General features: G+C 37.8%; 1 protein-coding gene across 1 annotated transcript in view; it reads right to left on the bottom strand.

Annotated features, from left to right (window-relative positions):
* Positions 1–18,623, bottom strand: part of LOC105624800 (LIM domain-binding protein 1-A-like) — a 106,938-nt gene extending 88,315 nt beyond the window's left edge. The window contains exon 1 of the mRNA XM_012206150.1: positions 17,710–18,623. Within this exon, the coding sequence (XP_012061540.1) occupies positions 17,710–18,623 (914 nt within the window). The remainder of the gene's footprint in view (positions 1–17,709) is intronic.
* Positions 18,624–23,125: the final 4,502 nt, after the last annotated feature.

The raw sequence follows: 23,125 nt of genomic DNA, 5'->3' as shown, positions 1-23,125 counted from the left end.
ACTTCCATGTGTATACAGTTTGTTCAAAGTAAATATTAATATATGCATACATCTATCATAGTCAGTTCAAGCATCAAGATCCCCTTTAATTGAAAATTCTTTTCTCTTATTTAATGAATTCTTATTTAATGAATTTACTAAAAATAAATTTATCATTGAATAAATTAATAAATTAAATCGCGATTAAATGACGGTGGAGTGAAAACTGCTGGAAAAATGATCGTAGTGTAACTGCTGTGTTTCCAGCAGCCAGCAGCGCGCGATAACGCTCCAGAAACTTGTAACGCTCATTTCTAACTCACAATTTCGCGATTGTAACTTTTTCCAACAGAAAATTGTGATATATGAGCCGACGATACACGGACAAAATATCGATTAATAAGCACAATGTGAAGTTTTAGATCAAATATGCCTGTGCGCGCCATATAACGGCAGTTATTAGTTCGGAACGGGAAAAAGCGCGGAACTCGAAGAAAGTTACGAACAAAACGCGCCAGTTGCAGTTGCAATTGCAGTTATAGTTGCAAACAGTGTTCATCCTCTGAACTCCAGAATGACAATGCGCAATGCATTGAAAATCACTTCTCCTCCGTATGCGCGTTTACATCCACTGACGTTTTACAAGAATAAATACGCGATATAATTTATACCGAAGTCAGTGTCTCTAAAATTTATGCGTGAAGATGCGTACAAACGACGAGCTCGCGATTGCCTTGAAAATGCGCATGTATACGTCCTCATCTCATCGAGGAAAAGTGCATCGAGATACGAAACCCAGGACTGACTTTTCAAAGTTTCCTGCGCGCGTCGCTCGAAGGGCTTTATCCGACGAACGGTCTGAACGACGAGCCACGCGACGTACCTTTCAAGGTGAGCGGGATTCGTCTTCCCAAAAAAAAAAACAAAAAAAACATCGACGAATGGATCGACGGAGATCTCTCACTCTCTCTCTTTTTCTCTTATATGCTTCAAGTAGCTTCGCACATCGATGCATACGAAATTTTTATCAAGAAATATGTAAGATTTTTATATCGAGTAATAACTAACTTCTCGATAAACGGCGAACAGAAAAATGTGTCTCACGCGACGATATCGAGTACAGAAATTTTAATTTGAACGGTTATGATTCGTAATCTCGTACCTCTCATAATTTTACTAACATAAATTGCAGATTTAATTCTGACTAAAATGCAACTCGATTCAACGTTCTGATTGCATTGTTAATGCGACAGCTCTTATCTCGACGCGACGGTCGAGATCGCTCGCCCGGTAAAGAGAAAAAGTTCTGCAAGAGTCTACCACGAAGTCTTTCACGGTATAGGAATTGTGAATCGCGATATGTAAAATGATACATGCTGAACAGGAAGAAGGGGAGATACCTGCCTTCGTTTCGTTGTTATAAATGCGAGCAGTACTAAGAAACGGACGTAAATACATATTGCATATATTGTAACAAGTCTTATTATGAAATAGAATAAATAATTATCTTAATTTACTTCCCTTATTCCTTTATTTATAACTTATATCCCAAATATTTTAATTTCTACCTATATATAGCTTTTGTCCCTTCGAATATAAATTACAAAATACAAAATTTATATGAAGCTACAGTATCTTTTAAAAAAAACTACTGAAAAATGCTTTGTAAAGCTACCACAAAAAAAAGATGAATCTCCACAATTATTATAAAAAATGGATCGGTTCGAATTCAATTATAGTATAAAGTCCAAAGAACGACGTGAAAGGATCGTAAATACGAAAATGATTATCTCCAGCATCGTATCTCTAAAAAAAGAAGAAAAAAAAGAAGCAAAAATAAGAACGAGGTGAAGCGACTTTCGAATCCATTCGGAAGATTCGCAACCGGACCTACTACCAGGTCCGACGCGAACAACCCGGTCGTAGAGCGCGAACTGGTCAAACGACATTTTCCACGTTGCAAGGTGCCTGCAATTTCTACCGGAGAGATGCATCCCGCCGATGCCTCAGTGCCTCGGCGGCAAACTCAAACTACGATCGACTTTGAGCTCACTCGAAACTTCGATGCGCCGTAGCGCGTGTAGCTAAGTTCTCTCACAGAAGCTGAGAGAGGAGGCGAGAGAGCGAGAGCGAAAGAGAAGAGGAAGAAGGGGCAGAGAGCGAGACAGGAGACAAAGGAGAGACGGCGACAGCATCGAAAGATAGAGGTAGGTTGAGGTGAGATAGAAGCGAGAAAGAGACGACGAGAGAGCTCGACGAAGAGGAAGAGGTTGAGTTGGAGATGTGGAGGAAGAGCAGGAGGAGACGAGAATATGGAGAGAAGGCGAGAGACGAGGGGGAGGAGGATCCGAGGAGGCGGCCTTGAGAACACGGATCATGGAGAGACCAGTGCGGAGGCAAAGCGGGAGAGGGAGAAGGGAAACATACACAGAAGAGAAGACGAAGAAAGAAACGGAGAGGAGAGGAGCGGAGGCGAGAGGAGGAGGAGGAGGAGAAGGAGGGGAGGGGAGGCGAGAGAGTCAGAGACGGGAGAGACTAGCCGAGCCAACTTCAACGCGAACGAACTGCTTCACTGGCAAATCATTCGCGGTTCTCATCTCGCGTCACGATTCTTTTTCGAAATCGTCCATAGTGAGGAGGGAACGATGCGGAGAAATCCTCGAGTCATCGTCCAAGTTTCCAAGTCATCGGAGCCGGCTTCTACGGAACGTCTCGATATTCCGCGGATCTCTCCTCGAGTACCACGAAAGGGTGGGATCGAACGGCACTCGCTCCAACACTTGATCGATTTGAATGTACCAGCATGGCAGCAGAGAGATTCCTGACATTTTAAAATCTCGCGCACCGCCGCGCCGCAACACGCGTTACGCAATTGAGAGATGATGCAAGAATGGCGACACGGCGAACGCGCATCGATGCAAGCCGCAACTTACGTTCTGCTGCATGACGCGAGCTGACGATTTAGGCTAATATCTCTCGCGTTATACAACAAATTATATAAATATCAGATGGATTTTGCGACGGGATTCGTCAACGATTCGATTAAATTTATCTCTTTTTACGTACAGAACTACGCAGGAAGCAATAGAATAAGTAAAATTAATGGTATATTAAATCCTCTCCCTCCCTCTCTTCCCCCAATCTTTTTATGTTAAAAGATACTTTCGTTCAACTTTATGCTTCGCGTCCTCGCGATGAGAACCCCTGAAGTGAAGCAGAGCGCGCGCTCTCCGCGCAGGTAGGTCGCTTGAACCCACAGCTCTCTACGGAATATACGAACACTTGGCGAGGTTCGCGAGGTCGCGTGCGCTGCATTTGGACAGCCAGCTAATCCCATTATTTATAGCTCAATGTTTGATTTCAGTCGATCGGCCGTTATTTCCGGCTACGACACCGGCTACACCTGCATGCATGGCTTGACGTCCAAAGTGTCACCGATTTAAATAGTTGATAGTCAGAACTCGTATCGTTTCTCATAACGCATAAAAGAATTAACGATATGTCGCGCTCATTTACTAAAATATAGCAATGTTTTAAACGATATGACTCAAATCATGTTGAAGTTACAGAAAAGTTACTTATAAAAGAATGAAAATATAAAAAAAAGAAAGAGCATATTTTTTTTAATCGAAACTCATCGTTTAAACTTATTTTCTGGAGAACTTTGTTTTTTAAGTTATATCACCGTTTTTAGCAAACGAATGTATCGTAAAAATTTTGACACTTATTTCAAATATTGAATTAAATCAACATAATATAAAACGTATTTTCCTTGTTTGCGGACAAATACGTTTATAGTACAAATTGTGTGTGTGTGTGTGTGTGTGTATATATATAGTTAGGCCATGCAAATAATTCCTATTTTATCAAAGAATTTTTGTCCCTATCCACTAAATAAACTGCTTCTTGTATGCGTAATACGAATTATATAGCGGACATACGTACTACGGGCTATTATTAAAGAATGAATTATTTGTTGAAGATGAAAGAGCAGGCATATGAGAGAGGCGTCTTTATTTACGGGAGACCATCAAGTTGAAATAGCGGGGCGCGTGTAAAAATAAACCATCCGAATTGTCGAGGTCGGGACAGTGTCCGTTGCTGAACGGCCGCGGAACTTGTTTGCCATCAAAACTTCTTTCGCCACGTAGCAATGCGAGGTGACGATGTTAATCGCGCGAGCCGGAGACAGGTCGTTAGGCACATTCGCGTGGCCGGGATCTGGATAAACGTATAGCTGTCGAAACTGTGAATGAACCGAGCGAATGAATTAAACGGGCGCTTTGTTACAACACCTCGAGCGAGTTAACGAAGCTTGTGACGCGTGCACGCGCTTCCGCGTTGAAACGCCGCGCCGCACATTTTATAAATAAGCGCGTGACACACACACACACACACACACACACACACACACACACACACACACACACACACACACACACACATACGCGCGCGCACGCACGCACACACACACACACACACACGTCGCATTGCACTCGCCATTAAGAGCGAGATAAAGAGAAACTGTCATCATTGATAAGTTGATCAATGTTCAGCTTAGTTTCAAATCTAATATCTATGCTCATCAGAATCTCAAAGTATCAGAAACGCTTTCGTAACGTTGTTGGCGATTTCGCTACATTGCACTGTTTCGTGAATTCGTTAAAAAGATTTTGAGGATAAATTCTTTGGCTCATTCACACGTGCACAAAGTTGCATACCAAATCGTAGCAAATGAAGACGAATTCAATCGATATTCTTACTTCTATTATACATAACGTCGTATTTAACTCTGAATAAATAAACACTGTTAGATATCAAAGAAGCAATGATAACTCAATCCCGAGTTAAATAATATTTTATTATTTTTAACTATGTGTCAAAATATAAATCAATTCTGTAGTTAATTTAAAAATAAACAACCTTCATATTAACGTATACCACTTGATAAATAATAAACTTAATTTGAGTCAAGTTTAATACATTTTCTTCAATTAAATTGTTTTAGCTAAATTAATAACGTATTGAGTAGAAACGGTAGCGACCTATAGAAATGATTAAAAATAATTCAAATTGAATTTAATAGTGAACACTTCGTATATCTTCGAATACGAGGTTAAACAAAAATTTAATAGCAATTATTTTTCTATTCAAAACATACAAACAAAATCACTTTTTAATACAAACCCCTTATCGATATACTTATCGATACACTTTTTGTAGTATGTATATTCAATCAACTTCAATATACCCCAAGAATAAAATATTTTTGATTGCTTGTGGAATCAGAAATGTTTTTCTTTTATTTTACCAAATCTTTCTATCCATTCATACACATTTCTCTGTGTCATCCTCACAGTATTTCCATATATACTATACTACCATTTCTCTGTAAATTTCAGTCAGTTGTACTCCTTTGTTTATAGAAATCTTACTACAGCGGGCTATATCAACACTGCACGCAGCGATGCCTCCAATGCTCGGTTACTAGCAAACTAAATATTACAGATCATTGCAAGATTTTCCCAGATTTGCAATTGCCATTGTAATTTCGCTTTTGCTCAAAGTTTTGAATAAAGAAATAATTACTTTCAGTTTTTTTTATTTAATATATCCTCCTATGTATAAATCTAAATTAAAATAGCGTAAAGGACTACAAGTGGTGTCGAAAAATAATCACGCATCATCAGGCTCATTAACGAGATTCTAACAGTGAGCCTACAGAGCCGTCGTCAGAGCTGATCGTGCATCTTGAGGAGAAGTCCCTTTGCGCGTCGGTGACATTCGATAGGGGATTCGTGAACGTTCGGAGATAAGGGATGTTTACACTGACGTCCGAGAAATGCAGTCTACGTGTAAACACGCGCGCTGCCGCGCCGCTGCAGTGATTCGTGAGAGATCTTCTTTAAGTGGGTGTAATCGAGAAACCTTTCGAGGCAATCTGACCCATAAAACTTAACGGGGTACGACGTACGTGTATGTATAGATCGACTATCGGATATCGGGTCAGATAAGGGAGTAAATGAGCGGGTCGGGTAAATCAAGGGAATTTCATGGCACCATTGATCTTGGCGCGAGCGCGAGAGCAGACCTATCCTCGTTTCACGGTGAATCTCCACACGCGAAGCGATTATGCACGTTGAAATCATAATCGTTCGGTGCATATCGATTCGTAAAGCCTAATCGGCTCGCTAAGAGGCTGGGCATCGATCACGAGTTTTATCGACCTCGGGATTAATTTATCCATATTAATTCTGTCGGTTGTATCTCTACTATATATGATGATGAATAATTACGTTTCATTAATTTGGGAAAACTGTGAAAGGAACGCATGTGATTACAAAATCGGTTATGAAACGCTATTCTCCCCTCGCTCACGTAGAAATATTTTATAGCCTACTAAAATATTTCGCCATTTTATTAACGGAAGGTTTTTAAATTGCGATATATATATTGTACGCTTAAGAAATTCATAGCGCCGACAGAAATTTTGGCTGTGTTAATTAAATTAAAACTAATTACCCAGCAAACCCTAGTAATTTACATTTGGTGTGCTATTACACCGAGGTTTCTAATTAAAATAAACATAGCTTCGTTTGCTAAGTTCATGGTACTGGACGGATGCGGCCCTGCGACAAGGAAAGCTTGACAATCCGGGGAGACGTTTGCCAAATTACACCTGTCCCAAGAGACACCTGCATCGATGTTTCTAGGTAAACCGTGACTCAGGGAGAGTCTTTTTCTTTATTGTCTGTATCTTTCTCACCCTTTTTTTTCTTTCAAAGAGTTCAAAGAGCTCTTGTATCAATGTACAAATGTTCTAAAAAGAAAATCTAGTTTTTTCAAAATCTTCAGAAATCTCTTTCTGGCTTAGTGATTTTTCATTTTTTTGATTAACTTGATTGACTCGTGATTAGATTTAACTTGATAATAATAGAAATTTTTCGTCAATCACTGAACTGATGATTTTGTAATAACTTTTAAAGTTACCAGTACAAAATTACTTGTTTAGTGATTCGTCATAACCAGAAAAACATAATTTTTTCATTATAATCAAGTCTAAATCATAAGTTAACCAGGTAGAAAAAGTGGGTCCTGTAACAGTTAATGGCCTAGTTTACACCGTATGTTAGGTTGCTATCTATACGATAGATGTCTTTGTTTAACGTATAGATTGAACAAGGAAACTTATCGTATAGATAACGTATGGTGTGAACTAGCCTTACTAGGCCATTATGTATCAATGTATTGAATATCTATACAATAACTATACGACGAATGAAAAAAAATTTTATTTATGAATTTTGAATTATAATAGAAAATGAAGTTCGAATTATCTATCCATACTATTTAATAGTCGCATTCAAATTTAATATGTGGTATGTGGAAAAAGTATATGAAAATAAAACATAAAAAGGTAAAATGTAACTTTTTGTGAAAACTTTTAAACTTTAGCCTGAAATTTCAATATCGATATCTTCTTCCATCACCATGTAATGTAAGATTTAATAGTTTACGTGCCACACAAAGTTCGTATATGTTTCTTTTTCGTAATTAGTTACTCAATTATACTCAATTATATTGAATCTCGCTCCTGACAGATGGGCGAACTGACTGTTTATTAAAAAGATTAACATCTATGTAAGCGGTCGAATCGCTAATGGAAATCAGTTTCAATGGAATAAGTGGAAGAATCCTTGTTATACAAGAAAATCATTTCATCGGCTCGATAAGTCTTTCGCCGCTTCGACGACTTCCGGCGCGCGCGATCCATATGTATATCATGCATGTGCGTATGCGTATGCGAATACGTGTACGCTCCCCTTTGCCAGGAGAAAGAGGTGCGCGGCTCTACGAATGCTCTCGCCTTGAACCTGCCGGGCCGCGCAAAGTTTCACGAGAAACTGGAACCGACCGACGCGACGCGACGATGCGACTTGATACGCTCCTTGCGCATGGCTTTATGCACAACAACTGCGACGGTGCATCTCTCTTCGCATGCCTTTCCGGCAGAACAAGCCCTTTCTCTTTTTCAAATCACACCAGGATACAGGTATCTCGTATCCTGGATTTGCTCCATCGAAGAAAAAAGCTACCAAACTTTTCCTCTTACTTTACACTAATCGTAGAATTTACAATAATAAAGTATATCAAAGACTGACTGATTATTATCGTATAAATGTAATGTCTTTAGCAAAAAAACCTATTTAATTGAGGTATCTTTTATTAAAAAATTAATTTGTTTATATAAAAAATTTAATTGCTTTTGCGAAAATTTCTCTACTTTACAAATTAATAACAAAAATATTTGTCTACATCAACTAAACAATTTAGTTCGCGTAAAATTAGCTTTGTTGCAGGTGTATTTTAGATAAAAATTTTTTGTTCAGTATATTTTAACCAAATTTTTGATGTTACAACAAAATTTTCATGTTCATGGAATAAAACATTTTTCCTAGTGTATATTTGTAAAAACATTATATATATATCCCTATTTTAATGAAGAGTTGTAGAAATTTTCACGTTTCATCAGAAGAGTTAGAGAATAAAAAGTATCTTTATGTTCCTTATTAAAATGCAATAAATGTAAAAATGTGTATCGATACCATTTATGTTTTAATATTTTGAAAGACGATGCTTGCTAAATCAATTGTGTAATAAAAATATCCGATTGTCTAGAACGTCTAGACAGTGATTGAAAATTTAAATTGTTTAGTTCAACAGGATATAATATAAGATACAAAATTTAAAAGAATACTGTAAAGATACGTTGAGTTAATCATTTCTTGATAGAAAAGTTCTTTAGCTTAAAATATTTTTATGTGTCATCTAATATACAATAAAAAGTTATATGCAAACAGATATAACTTCTATCGACAAAAATTTCTCGACCGACTGAATGACAAATTAATCGAGCAGACCGCAATAAATCTACAATTCCACTCAGTGGTAGCTTCTTGCCGATGTAAAAGTAGATCGCGATCGTACAGCTTTTACTGATACTCTAAATGATTCGCACGTGCGCCGGTTACGTCGCACCAACGATTACTTTATGTACCTGCAACTAACTAGAGAAACACACCATGCGACGTACGTGCTGCACGCTAATCCCGCTCTAGTCGCGCTAACGGAAAGCCGCTAGAAAGACAGCCCGCGGCTGTCTCGCTTGAAACGAGAAACGACTATGTTGCAAAAACAAGAGAATCGTCCTGCATCGAACGGCACGGCTATTATTACTGTACGCGCTTAATTGTAAGGAGTGTTCTGGTAACTGAAGATATAGCTGCGTCGTTGATACCAAATAACATAATCTTCTGCATATCTATAATGGGTATATATCCAATGACAATCTATTCTAGCGATTTTCCTTCTCACGTATTAATTATAAAATTTACATTCAAAGTCGAACACTTCGTTAAATATATCTGGGAATAGTTTTCTCCTCCGCAAAAATATGGAATAAATTCAACTATTCTAATTTAAATATTAAATACTTTGAAAAGTTTAAAGATTACATTTCTTTACAATTTTGAAAGCGCAGTTAACTCTATCGATATGTAAATTTTACGTACAAGTGAGATCATTGACACGATTGACACGTCCCCCGGTTTTTTGCCAAAGATTTCGACTACACTTCGAAGTGAGAAATGTTTCCAGTTAATCGCTTTTTTTACATTTTGATAACCCTTTTTTTTAGGAATTGATAACGTGCAGAACAGTGACGTTGATTTTCCATTCGAAGAAAAATTCGAACAAATTTCCAGCAGAAGAATAAAAAAAAAGTCCAGATCTATGAAAGAAATAATGATAAATTTTCGGCATAAAATACAAAAATCTGATGACTTTTTTTAGAGACGTCATACAAAAATTGCCAACAGTAATAAAGCTACAATTTCTATTATGGTATCAATTATCCGACAGGACAGCGACATCTTCGACGCATGGGCCTTCAGGATTCAACGGGACATTATTTGAAAAGTAGCAACTGTGGTCATTGAACCCAAAGCTATTTAGCTATACCTTCAATGGTCATCAGGAGATTCAATTTGTCATGCTAAAAACTAAGACAAGCTGAGATAAATAATTTAAGAATTTACTCCGTTACAAATTAGTTTAAACTCTCTGGTTGTCAATATTATAATAGAGAACATGTGTAGAGAATAAGTGATTTCGATTTTTAAGCAATTTTTTGTTATATTATATGAGTATATTTTCATAAATTATGAGAAGATAAATAATATGAAGTATATTGTTTCTATTTCATATTATTTCAAGATTGAATTTAACAGTAATTTATTCTTTCTTCTCTTTTAAGTTAATAATTATTTGTGTTCATAAAATTTAAATTATAAATATTTTGTTATTAAAAGTGTGAAATATATAAAAACAATTTGAGCTAATTTATCATTATATTTTTGTTATTACATTAATGAAGAGTGGCCTACTCCTTTGTACATAAAATTTATTGATAGCAATACTGTACCACTCAATAAAATTGATAGAATTCTAAAACCTGGGATAAAGTCTGTTATTTAATAAGTAATTTTTCATTATTATATGTACAGCGTAAGATTCGACTTAAACGTCCGCAAAAGAGAGTCCGCATAATTTGACGCAACCTCACAAAGCATCTCGTAAACTTCAAAAAGACTTGTGTCGTGAAGAAAATTAACGTTTCGAGACCCTGAAAGAGAGGCAAGGTGCCGATTCGCTTTTGTCGCGAAGCGATCAAGGTTCTTCTTATCCTACCGAGAAGTCTGCGATAAGATAAGGCCACCGACGGTGCTCGTACTCCCGATCGTACTATAACCGTTTCGTACGCGCTACAATGTTCTTCACCGAGCTATTCGCGATTAATTTTACCTACCTCGCATCACATGAATCTAACGCGATAAATATTTTTTTTACGACGACATTGACTTGCGATATCAACATGCGACGCTATCACGACAACTCGTTCCGACTGTCACCTTCGTAACTATCTTAGAATACATTTTTACATCATGCTCCAGACATTTTGCAATCATTACAAATTTCAAGAATCTGGTTAGGTCGGTTAGGCTATCCGATGCGTCACTGCTTCACGATAACACTGTGTATCTTTCTTTCAACTAAATCTTTGAACCAACGTCTTGCACGCATATGCACGCGTAATCTCAGTAAGTATGTACCCGATGCAAATATTTAAATGTAACGTAAATTACAATTTATACCTGGAGAATTTTAAAACGTCAAGGTTACGCAGATTATCAAAGCTGTTCTCTTCACTCTTGAGAATGATAAACCAAAACATCTTTTCTTCGTATAACGTTTCATTATGAAAAATAAATGAATAAAGAATTGTTTAAAAATTATAGAATTTATCTAGTAATAACGCAAACATTTACAATTGATATTCTCTTACTGATATTCTATGAATTATTGCATATTTATTAACTATAGTCGTATCGATTACGATAATTCCAATCCCGGAGAATTCTCAAAAAATTGTACAATCTCTTATACTTTAATAGAATGATTCAAAGTTCATTCGGAGAAATAATTATAAATCTTGATAGAAAAATACTGCGATATTGAAGCAATATCCATCGATGAAACAATATCTGGGCTTCCTCAAAACGAAGATACATTTATGCTCAGTAAAGTGTCGAAAATTCAAAATCAAAACAACTCAGTGATACTATATAAACGTAAATTTTTTTATCTACCCAACATATTTATGCGACAATAATTTTGCGAAATGATACTGAGCTTGAGCTTAACTTGATTAAAAGCAAATTCGCTCAAGGCACATTTGCGTGAGATGCTTAAATACTTTAATTCTAGAAAGCGATCGATAAATTTTATATAAACGTTATTGAATTATCAATTTATCTAATAATTAAGCGTAAACTATTATATACAACATTTAATGGTCATTATAAGGTACAATTTGCCATGCTAAAAGCTAGGACAAGTTTTTAAAGACAAGCTTTTAAAAATTCTGTCCGTTCTTTTTATGTTTCAATTTGAATTTCATGGTGATCAGTATATTATAACAAAGAGTGTAATAAGCGACTTCAGTTTTTAAGCAGTTTTGAGTTATTATTTTATAGTATATATTATATGTTATATTATATGTTATTATATATTTTATTTAAATGTTGTAAGATACAATTGGATTACATCATTAATGTCATGTCAAGATTGAATTTGATTGAATTAGTATGTTTATTCTTTCTTTTTTTTAAATAATAATTAAGTTTTCATTTTTATATAAAGGTTTAAGGGAGTCTTTACGTTTGAAGGTTTGAGGGATAAAAAAATATCGATCTGTTTACTTTTTTTTTAAAGCTTATAATCTTAAAATTATCTCACAAAAATGTTTTTTGAGAGAAACGAAAATTGTCCAAGATATACAAGATAAAATGACATAGTGTTTGGGATCGCTTGATTTAAATAGCGCGCGCCAACCAATTGCCATAATCGGCGCTGGCCATTATATTCAACCTTTTGAGATCATTCTAGAACGTTTCTATTCAATTGAGCTTGTACGGTCCTGAAATAGTTGACTAATAGTAAAAATTTTGACATATTATAGCAAAAAATGTTTCATAACTTTAAACGCGTTTTTCTCGAAAACGTATTTCCGAATATGATGATCACAATTCCAAAAAAAAACTATTAATCCGACTGACTTTTATACTCAGAGGTTATACTCAGAGAATATATCGCCTGAACTAGATTTAATAGTCTACGTTGTTTCCTATTTTTTGAAAGGTCGAATAAGAGGGAAAAAAATGAGCAAAATTCGAATCATTTTTTTCAAATTGTCGACAAACTTTGAAAATATGCATGTGATATCAATTATCTCTGTTCAGGCGAAAATTCAGGCAAGTTCACTCATTAAGAAAAAACTCCATTTTTTGCTTTCAGACCAACGATACCACTTGTACTTTTATCATCGTTTGACCGTGTGTTCGCGGTGCAGACCTAACTTCAGCGCCATCTTATTACTATTCTGTAAAAAATAAATGTTAAAAAAATTTTTTTTTACATGTACATTATACATACTTTCTATACCTATATTACTTTTTAAGTATACCTAAATTTTTATTCATTAAAAAAATTCTCAAAAAATATCTTTAAAATCAAACGTAAAGATCTCCTTAAGTTATAAATATTTTATTATTTTTAAAAGTGTAAAATGAATGAAAAATCTGTGTTACATTAATGAGTGGCTATTTCCTTGTACATAAATTTACGCATCGATAGCATTATTCTAGAATTAATCATTGCGGGCGCGCGTATTTCAGAATTTTTTAATTGATATATCTATTATATAAAATTTCATGACAAAAAAAGTTTCTATATGAAGTTTTTATTAAGACAAAGCTCTTGTCGGGTCTTGCGTGATGATTAATCAGAAATTATAAAAGATAACTTAAATATTTCGCGTTAATGTTAAATGGGATCGTCATTGTCGAGTACGTTAAAAAGAAAGCTTTGCTTAAACTCTGCGAGCAAAGTAGCATCGTCATTCGTACGAATGTAGCAGGGTGGAACGCTTATGTTAATGAGCCCGCGATTATCAGACGGGGACGGTAAGCGTAGAGATGATGCCGAGGTGATAGAGACGTCCAGACCGGATACGAAGAAGGCCGAAGAGGAGAAGTACCGGATAATCGTCGTCATGCACATACCGAGTATCGATGTTCTTAACCCCTGACTATCTCTTTCCTCGCAAGACGAGCCCCGCTCGTCGCGAGGAAGGAGGAAGTCGCGAACGAACGTGCATGCACACCTGCGCCAGGGGCACCTCCCATCTGCCTCCCAGAGGCACCTGAGACATCGGGAGATACCGCCGCGGTGAAGACGACTTTTCGACGCACCTGACAGACAGCGAATACTCGCATATATGATGGTGAAATCAATAGCCATTTTTCTCCAATCTCGCGTATTCTTCAATTTTATACCAAAATTTTACAAAATTTCATCCAAAAGTAAGTTCTATTTTCACAAAAAGCAAATGTGTCTTGTTATAAAGCGAGGGAATTTTGAGCGGACCGATCAGTCGATTTCAATGGCAAATTTGAAATATAGTTTTGGCGAATTCGGCGAATCCGTTTTTTGACGAATTTAGTGATCATGATATTCGGGAAATCTTTGAAGTTATCTACATATTATTGTATCTCAACCGCGTTGCGCGGAGTCAACTGTGACCAGGAAGATCCTAACCGAGGTAACGGATTCTCGGGGTATACTGTTACTACGCCTGAGAGAACGTACTAGTGAGCGACTACCGGACGATTGGCACGGAACGAAGTATCGAGCCGTAAAACAATTGTCTAAAAATATCCACGATGGAAAAAAAACTCATCGGTCCGTGACCGAGTCACGGAATAATCTCGAACCAATCGAAGACAAGCCGTGAATAATTTTAACTTAATATTGTCTTAGACATAAAAATAATTATATACATATAAATATGCATTTAAAAAATCATTTTTAAAATATTTAAAAAACATTATATTAACATTTAGAAATATTATTTTAAGTGACTGTATTTCAATTTTTTTGATCTGGTAATTTATACAATGTAACGCTATTGTGTTCGTATATAAAATTATAAATGATGAAAAATTCAGAAAAAGAAATAGAAAAAAAAACGAATGGTCAATGAATATGCGAACTCTTTGACACCGTTCTTGACCGATAGTATCGATTATTTACTAAGAAAGATTGTTTTATCGATATTTAGTTAATTAATATTCTTTAATTAATATTCTCGAAGCAAACTCGAAGCAAACATGCGAAAAAAAAATCGTAAGAACACGAAAGTTTATCGTTAATTAGAAAATAATTTTTTACTTAATAAAATGGAGTATGTCACGATTTATCAACGACATGAAGCAGAACTAAGATAGCTCATAAGCGGTGCGCAAGAGCTAAGCTTCGCGGGAGATTCTTTCGACCACGCGATAGTTTTTCGTAAAACCTCGCGTGACTACCTGCCACACAATTCTCCCCTTTTCCCTCCTCCATCTACCCTTCCTCAAGCAGGCCCGAGAAAAAGTTTACATACGCCTTCACGCAAAGTTCCACCCTGACTGGCGAGAGACGCACGTGCGAGTGTTCTTTCGCGTGACGGTGAACTGTTATGGCCGGTATGACGATAGATTACCTATTTATATCACTATATAGGACGTCTCTGCAGAAACTTGCATTTTCTGCAAGCATAGAAATAAAACACAAAAAATAACGAGGTATAACAAGATTTTAAATAGCTTAAAGGAATTGAATATTAAATTTTAAACTTTAAAAAAAAGTCCGGCTGAATTAATTAGAATTCTCCTTGAAAATGAACAAAATAAAATTTTCTAGTTAAATCTATTAAATTCCAGTTGAGATAACCAGAATTCTAATTGATATGATCAGAATTTTCTGGTATGTCCATTTGCAATCTGAAATTTTTCTCAGTGTACACAGGAATGACTATAGGCGCTATTTTATTCTTCATGTCGTAATTTATGCTTGCTCTTATCGTTAACACTTGCTCTGCCGAATTCCTAAAATTAACCGTTAGATGTGAGTTACATATACTCGCAAATAAAAACTTATGCCTCATTTTTATATTTTAATAAGCCTTATTCATACTTTACAGTTTGTATTATAGTGTATGGACATATCTTTTCGATTTATTCCATACATTTTCACAGCTTTATATACTTTTCGATTATTAATTTTCGATGTCAAAAATCTTATTGTTAGCTAGTCTCACGAAAATGTATATTTTTTCAATTGTTAAACCGCCATATTAGAGCTGCCATTTTGAATTTCGAATTTCTCACAATTAAAAATCCTCTAATCAGAGTCATGACACAGATACTTGTGATTGGTCTACCATGCATGTTTAGTAATGAGAGAGAGAGAGAGAGAGAGAGAGAGAGAGAGAGAGAGGAGAGAGGAAGGAGATACAACAGAAAGAAAAGAGAAAGAAATAGTGAAGCTCTTCTCTCCCGCGTAATTTTGCTAAAACTAGAGATCTTGCATACAAAACACAATTCGTCCAGACTCTGATTATATAGAGGACTCTGATTTCTAGAATTTCTGATATCCAATTTAAATTCAACGAAATCAGAAATCCTCTACAACTTTAGAAGATTTGTCTATTTTTTTTATTATTAGCATTACCATAGGGAATAGAAAGCCATTATATAGACTAGTGACTTTGAAACAGTGCCATGTTTTGAGGAAAAGAATAATAAATTATATATAATTATATATTTGAAATTTTGATTTAAAAATTTAAGTGAAGGTACAATTAACAATCAGTGCTATTCTCATTAAATAACAATCAAATGTTAAATTTAAAAAGTCAGCAATCGCGCGCGAAAGAAAATGTGTAATTTCTGGATACATCCTGTATAATTCGAGTGCTGCTTCCACAACAATCTGTAAAATTGCTTTGAAAGCAATATCGAGGATCTTTCTTTGTAGAGAAATAAGAGGAAACGGCGCTTTCTCGATGTTGAGCGAGATATGTATTTTCAGCGACGTATGTATTATATTTTGTTTTCATATATGATTGAGTATACAAATTATTTTTTCTGTCGTAACGTCGTTTTGACATTTATGGCGCATTCATTACAGTCGCTACGGCAGGGAAGCACTATTAATATATCGATCTTATGAAAATTACGCCTGCTAAACGCGACAAAAAATTAGTTGGCGAATAAAACTTAACGTCGCTTTTATACGCTAGAGTCGCTAAATCAAATCATAATTTCTTCCAGCATAATCCCACAACTGTACAATTTGTAACGCGATAGAGTTAAAATAAAGAAATACATATGCAGTTAAAAAACGATTGATTATATAGCTGTCTGCTCTATCGGAAGAGAATCACAATGTAGATCACATAAAAATAATCATTTTTTGAATTATTTTGCTAAATTAAACAGTTATAAAATCCAATTTGTGTGTTTCCGTAAATCAATCGCGATAAAAAAAATCGTGGTTTTTAGAAAAAATTTTAATTAATAGAATATAATTAAAAATTCAATTTAATTCAGATTTTATTCTTACAATGTGAAATATATCACATTTGCGTATGACAAAATAGATCTTGAAATCAATTATATACAATAATATGAGTTATCATGATATTTTAGATAAGTTACATACTCATCTTCATCAGTACTTGTTAAAGTTTTATAGAGAGAGAATCAAAGTGTTGTAATATACTTTAATGCATCGTCTACAATACACAGAGAAAGTAAATAGTAAGAATAAGAAATTGACCAATCACAGTCGAATGCGAGAAAAATAATTTGTGATTGGTCAATTTTTTACTCTATGTATTGTAGACGACGCATAATGCTTCTCGAGCGTCAAGAATAAAGTTTAAATAAACCAGTAACAAAAAGCACAAAAAGAACATAATTTAAGATGTGTAAAACATCAAGGTCAGGTTATAAAAACGTTCATAGCAATTACTATAAAAAAAACTTTTTTAATATTAATATTAATATTAAATTTAACAACAAATAATAAAAACATTTATTATTTATAATCGAAAAATCGTGGTTTATTATTACAACAGCTTCCATCGTCTCTCCAAACTCATAATCGTGAGTGATTCGTCGAAAAATATCTATTTTCATCTATTTTCCTCCTTCTCTTCTTTCCTCCGCTTCCGTAAGATGTAAGATGTATCAAGCACATCGTTGGTAAGAGTTAGGAATTTACCTGTTGTAATAGTGCGAGGGAAAAGGCTGGCAGTTGAAGAATGGGTCGTTGTGCAAATGCGGTTGTCCAGGCACCCCTGGTCCTTGTGGATGCGCGTGTGGACCCATCGGACCGGTGGGTCCAGGGCCGCAGATACCGGGCGCGCCTTGGGGCTGCATACCGGCCGGCCCCATCATGCCGGCCGGACCCATCGGATGGGGCGCCGCTGGATGATGCGGCGAACCGACCATGTGAGGCCCCGGATGATGGGGATGGGGCGAGGGCCCGCCGCCCCCCATATGCGGGTGAGGCGTGTGAGGCGAACCGCTCATCATTCCGTGGGGCGGCATCGGATGGGGACTCGGCGAAGCGCCGTTGAGATGAGGCGCCGCGCTGACCCCGCCATGCGGGGTCGGCGGTCCACCGTGCGTCGGCGTCGTCGCCGGCTGCGGCGGCGGCAGACTCGGTGGTCCGGCTGGGCCCGTGCCCGCGAGTGGCGGCAACGGACCGTTCGCCATATTATTCAGCTGCGTCAGCGATGCTGCCGCCGACGCCATCGCCTGCAGAGGATTCGTGGCGCCGCTCGCCGTGTTGATGCCTAAGGCGTTGTTACCGAGATGATGATTGTTGTTGACGGGGTTGCCGGCAACCCCGGCAAGCGCGTTGTGATTGTGGTTGTTGTTGTTATTGCTGTTGCCGCTGTGGTTGATGCTATTGGGATTGACAACAACGTTGCTGTTGCTGTTAGGGGCAACGCCGCCGCCAAGGGATTGCAAGGACGGCGGCAGCGGTGGCGAGCCGGCGGGGGGCGCTGCCGGGCCCCCGAGGCACCGGCCCGATGGACCGGGGGCGGTTACGCTGCTGGCCGCTACCGGCACGCCGGCGTGGAGTGGGATTCCACCTGGAGGGCGCTGTGCCACGCTCACCGCCGGCATCACTCCCCCCTCCACGCTCTTCACCGACTCTTCTCTTCTGCAACTCCCGCTGCTGGGTTTCCCTTTTTCTTTCTTTCTTTCTTTTTTTTTGGACTAGAGGACGTGCTCCTTCTCTTTTTCTCTCTCCCTCCTTTTTCTCTTCGCTTTCTCTTTTCCTTCCGCTCCTTTCCTTTTCCTGCTTTGATTCAATTCTCAGTCTCAAACTCTCCCACACACTCTGCTTTTTCTCACTGATCTTTCTACTAAATGCTCCGATCTTATCCGAACTTGAGCGTTTAAAGCGCAATTTCCTTTGGAACACGTGCAGCAACCATCATTCAAGCAAGTTTTGCTCCTTTCAAAACATGCGTAACTACGAAGTAGTCTTCAGTCTTGAGATCGGCTTTAAAATCAGAGTTATATTTTCGAAACTCCGATTGTCAAAATATCGAAAATGTCGCTCAATTCCTCTGTTATGAACGATCACTACGAAGGGACGTTACGTATCACTGCACATTGTAGGAGTATCCTTCGACGTAAACAAGGGGAATCACGCGTTACTCCAAGGTGTACATTCGGACGGAAGGTATAATGGATTCGGACGTTTTGTCGCGTTACACGTTAACGCGATCACCTTCACTATATTATATCATATATTCTCAAAGCCTTCGTATCATTAAACTCACGGATTATCGCGGTAAACTTGCTATCACACAGTCACGCGACAACGATCTCTTCCACAAATTCCATTTGTGTGAAAAATAACCACCACTTCTCTTTCTGTTCTCTTTAAGTCTTTTTAGGAGCAAAAAACTTGACTAAAAGAGCAGCGAATTTCCCGTTTCTTGCACTGCTACTTCCCGCGCGATATCACGATTGCACTGTCAACTCGGTTAACCTGATTCCGCGGTCACTTGACGCGAATCACTTTTTCGTCTTACTCGACCGGGGGGTGGAGTGGGGGGGGGGGCGCGTTTTTATTCAATAAGTACGCGTGCAGGTGAGTATCTTCGTTTTGTTTATACCTGAATATAGACGGCGAGTACACTCCGATCGCGTGTTCTGACGTGAAACGCGCGGTTACGACATGCTCGGCACGCAATCACCCGGTCACGATACAAGAGGGGGAGAGTTAATGCCACTGGCCAACGACGATGCGTCCGCCGCGGCACGTGGCCGTCACGTCGGTGTCGCGACGCGCAGCAACAGCAACAGCAACAGCAGTAGCAGCAACACCTACGCGTTGCGGATCAACGCTACTCGCCGGCCTCGCCGCCAGCCGGCCATCCTCGCACCCTCGAGAGATCTCTCTCACTCTCACTCTCCTCCTCCTCCACCACCACCTCCACCACCTCCTCCTCCTCCTCCACCTCCTCCTCCACCTCCACCTCCTCCTCCTCCCGGCCACTTACTACTTTTACCCGGCACCTACACGCGGCACGCTGCCGTAGATCGTGCTACCCAACACACCGCGCCGGCTGCTGCTCCCGCGGGATGATCCTTCGCATCCCTTCTCCCTCCTCCCTCCTCCCGGCCCCCCTCAGTCACCACTCGACGACCCGAAAACCAAACCGGCGCGAGCACACCGCTGCTCTCCGACCGACCGCGTTACGCTTACGCGTCCCGGCATTCTCGTTTGCGCGGCGCGCGCCCTGACGATACGAAAACTCGGCCGACACTGGCTGCGACGATCGCACGACACACTTTGAGATTACCCTGAGTTGTACGCGCCGTTTTGCGCCAATGTTGCGTCGTACGACTCTGCCGATTTCTTTGTTTACCTCCGCTCCGAATTCACGTGAGTGGAGACCGCCAATAACAAGGGCTCTTCCGATCACCAAACACTTGTCTAATTATTCACGGAGAAAACACTCTCAGCGTGTAACACTGTAAACGTTATTCCACACGAACGACGGGACAAAGAAGGATAAAAAGACGAACGCGATGCCGCCGCGTTGCGTGTTACCACGACGACGTAACGGCACGAGCGGCAGAAACCACGGAAAACCAAACTCCACGAAGGCGCTCGCGTTACTGACTGAAGAGCGGCGGGCGCGACAGCACAGCACTCGGCTCTCTTCGGCTGCTGCCGGAGGACGCTGTGCGTGGAGAGTAGCGGGACGAGAAGGGGGAAGCGACGCGCGGTAGAGTGACGAACGAGTGGGGAAAGAGGGGTAGAAGATCGTGGGACCGCCGCGCCACGCCGTTCGGCTGGTGGATCGGAACGACACGACTGACGACGGTAAGAGAGGGAGGGAGGGGGAGAGGGGGGGGGAAGAATGCCGGGCGGCGAGGGAAGTGGGAAATGGGAAGTGGGAACCTCATGCACGATGCCCGCGAGAATGAAGGCGGTGGAGAGGGGTGCCACGTGAGCGCCCGACGCCCGGCGTCCACGCAAACGGACACGGTCCCAACCTCACGTGTCATGTGCCCGGCGAACCCTTTCGACGATTTCGGGAACTCGGGAGCCAGCGCAAGCTGTTCGTTCTTCCACTTGCTAACACGAAGCAGAGTTTGATAACGCTGATATGAAATTTTGGGAGGATAGGAAATATCTAGGAAATATCGTGCTGCTGTACGCGAGTTCGTGTTCGGAATTAATTTACAGGCAGTTGATGAATTTGGTTAAAATTGAGTGGTTAGAATTGAGAGATGTACTGGCGTAATTTTTCTTTCTTCTTTTTTTTCTCACAAAGTTAAACTATCGTTTAATCCAAGGTATCATTGAAGATAAAACCTGATGATACAACTTAAACATGAATAAAGCACAATTTTCACTTTTTTGAAAAAGGTGGTAATAAAAATCGAAAAGAAAATTTATAAAATATTTATTAAAATCTTGTAAAAAAATTTCCTGAAAATTTCTAGATATTTCAGGTATCTCAAAATTCCAGATAAGATTAGAAAATGTATTTAAATGTAATTTTGAAATAAAGAAGTGAAATTGGAGGGCAAGAATGCAAATAAAACAGATGTATATTGAAAATCGATACAAGACAGGGTTCAAGACAATACAGTTCTGACTATTTATTTGAGGATTGTATCACTTTCTACAATTGGTGTCATGAAATTTATAGGATATAAAGATGATAAACTACACACACACACACACACACACACACGCGCGCGCGCGCGCGCGCGCGCACACATATATAATATATAATATAATATTAGAAAGTTATTGTCGCCCTGATTTTTTAAAATAAAAGCATACAATATGTACGTGAATATACACGGATGTGTATCCCATATATATTGCTAACTAAACATTTTGCATTACTAAGAAAAAAATAATCAAAGAAATAATACTTTAGAAAAAAGACAAAATTTAAATTTAAAAGTAAAATTCCAAAAATTTTTCTAAACCTCGATAACATTTTATGAAAATTCTTGATTTACGAGAGTAAAAAAAGAAGTCCTACAAAAATTCCAGATTTTCTAGATTTTTCCAGATAATAAACCTGAAAATATTAAAATTGTTACAAAAGTAAATATTTTTCAATTAAATGAATTTTTTTAAATTTATTTTTTGTCAGATATAAAATGTTTATATCAATTTGAGGGATTTATTACTTATTGCCAAGGCTGTAGATACCAAATATATTTTGTTTAACATATTGATGGAATATTTAGTAAATATTATCAAACGTAATCATAACCGTTTGATAATAGTTATTAAATATTTAGAAGCGGAAAATTAGTGTTTAATTGATTATATTACGATTTATTAGGTCATTTGGGTCTTACGCAATTTCTTTTCTTTAAATATTAGTACATCGAGAAAAATGTTTTGATCTTTTTTGCAATGTGAAATCATTTCCGACATATTTTTGCTAAATACAAAGTCGTTGTCAAAATTTTATCTATTATCACATCACAATTTTGAGAAAATGGTATCAAAGTAGCAAAATACGACAATTTTGAGAATTTTTACGATATTGTAACATCAATATAAAATTTGTTTAAATTTCATTAATGCCACACGAAAGTATCAATTTTAACTTTACAATGCATTTTGTTTCGACAATTTTTTTCAAGATATATATATATATATATACATATAGATACGTATGTTACATGGGAAAAGAGTTATTTTTAAATTCATATATAAAAAATGAAAAAGTATATCGAACGAAAATACATTTTAAAACTAAAAGTTGATAGGTTCGCGTGACATTAATGACATTTAGAAAAAAAAACTTGATATCAATGCTACAACGTCATGAAAATCCTCAAAATCGTCATTATTTTTGCCTCTTTGATGCCATTTTTTTCAAAATTGTGACGTGACGGTAAATTTTGTCAATTCGTATTCAGCAGGCAAAAATTACTATTCAAATTCGTGTTGGACAACAAATCATGTTATATTACTACATTTTTTCATTAGTCGTGTGTTAATATATCGTCTAATCGATTTTGTATTGTAAGTTCCAATTTCCTTATAAGGCGATGCCTATAAAGATTATGGTTATGTATATAAATATATATATATATATATATATATATATATATATATAGTATAT

The sequence above is a fragment of the Atta cephalotes genome (genome assembly GCF_000143395.1).
Source record: "Atta cephalotes unplaced genomic scaffold scaffold00089, whole genome shotgun sequence".
NCBI classification, from domain to species: Eukaryota; Metazoa; Arthropoda; class Insecta; order Hymenoptera; family Formicidae; genus Atta; species Atta cephalotes.
The sequence above is the reverse complement of the archived record's forward strand: the minus strand, read 5'-3'. Positions and strand labels throughout refer to the sequence as shown.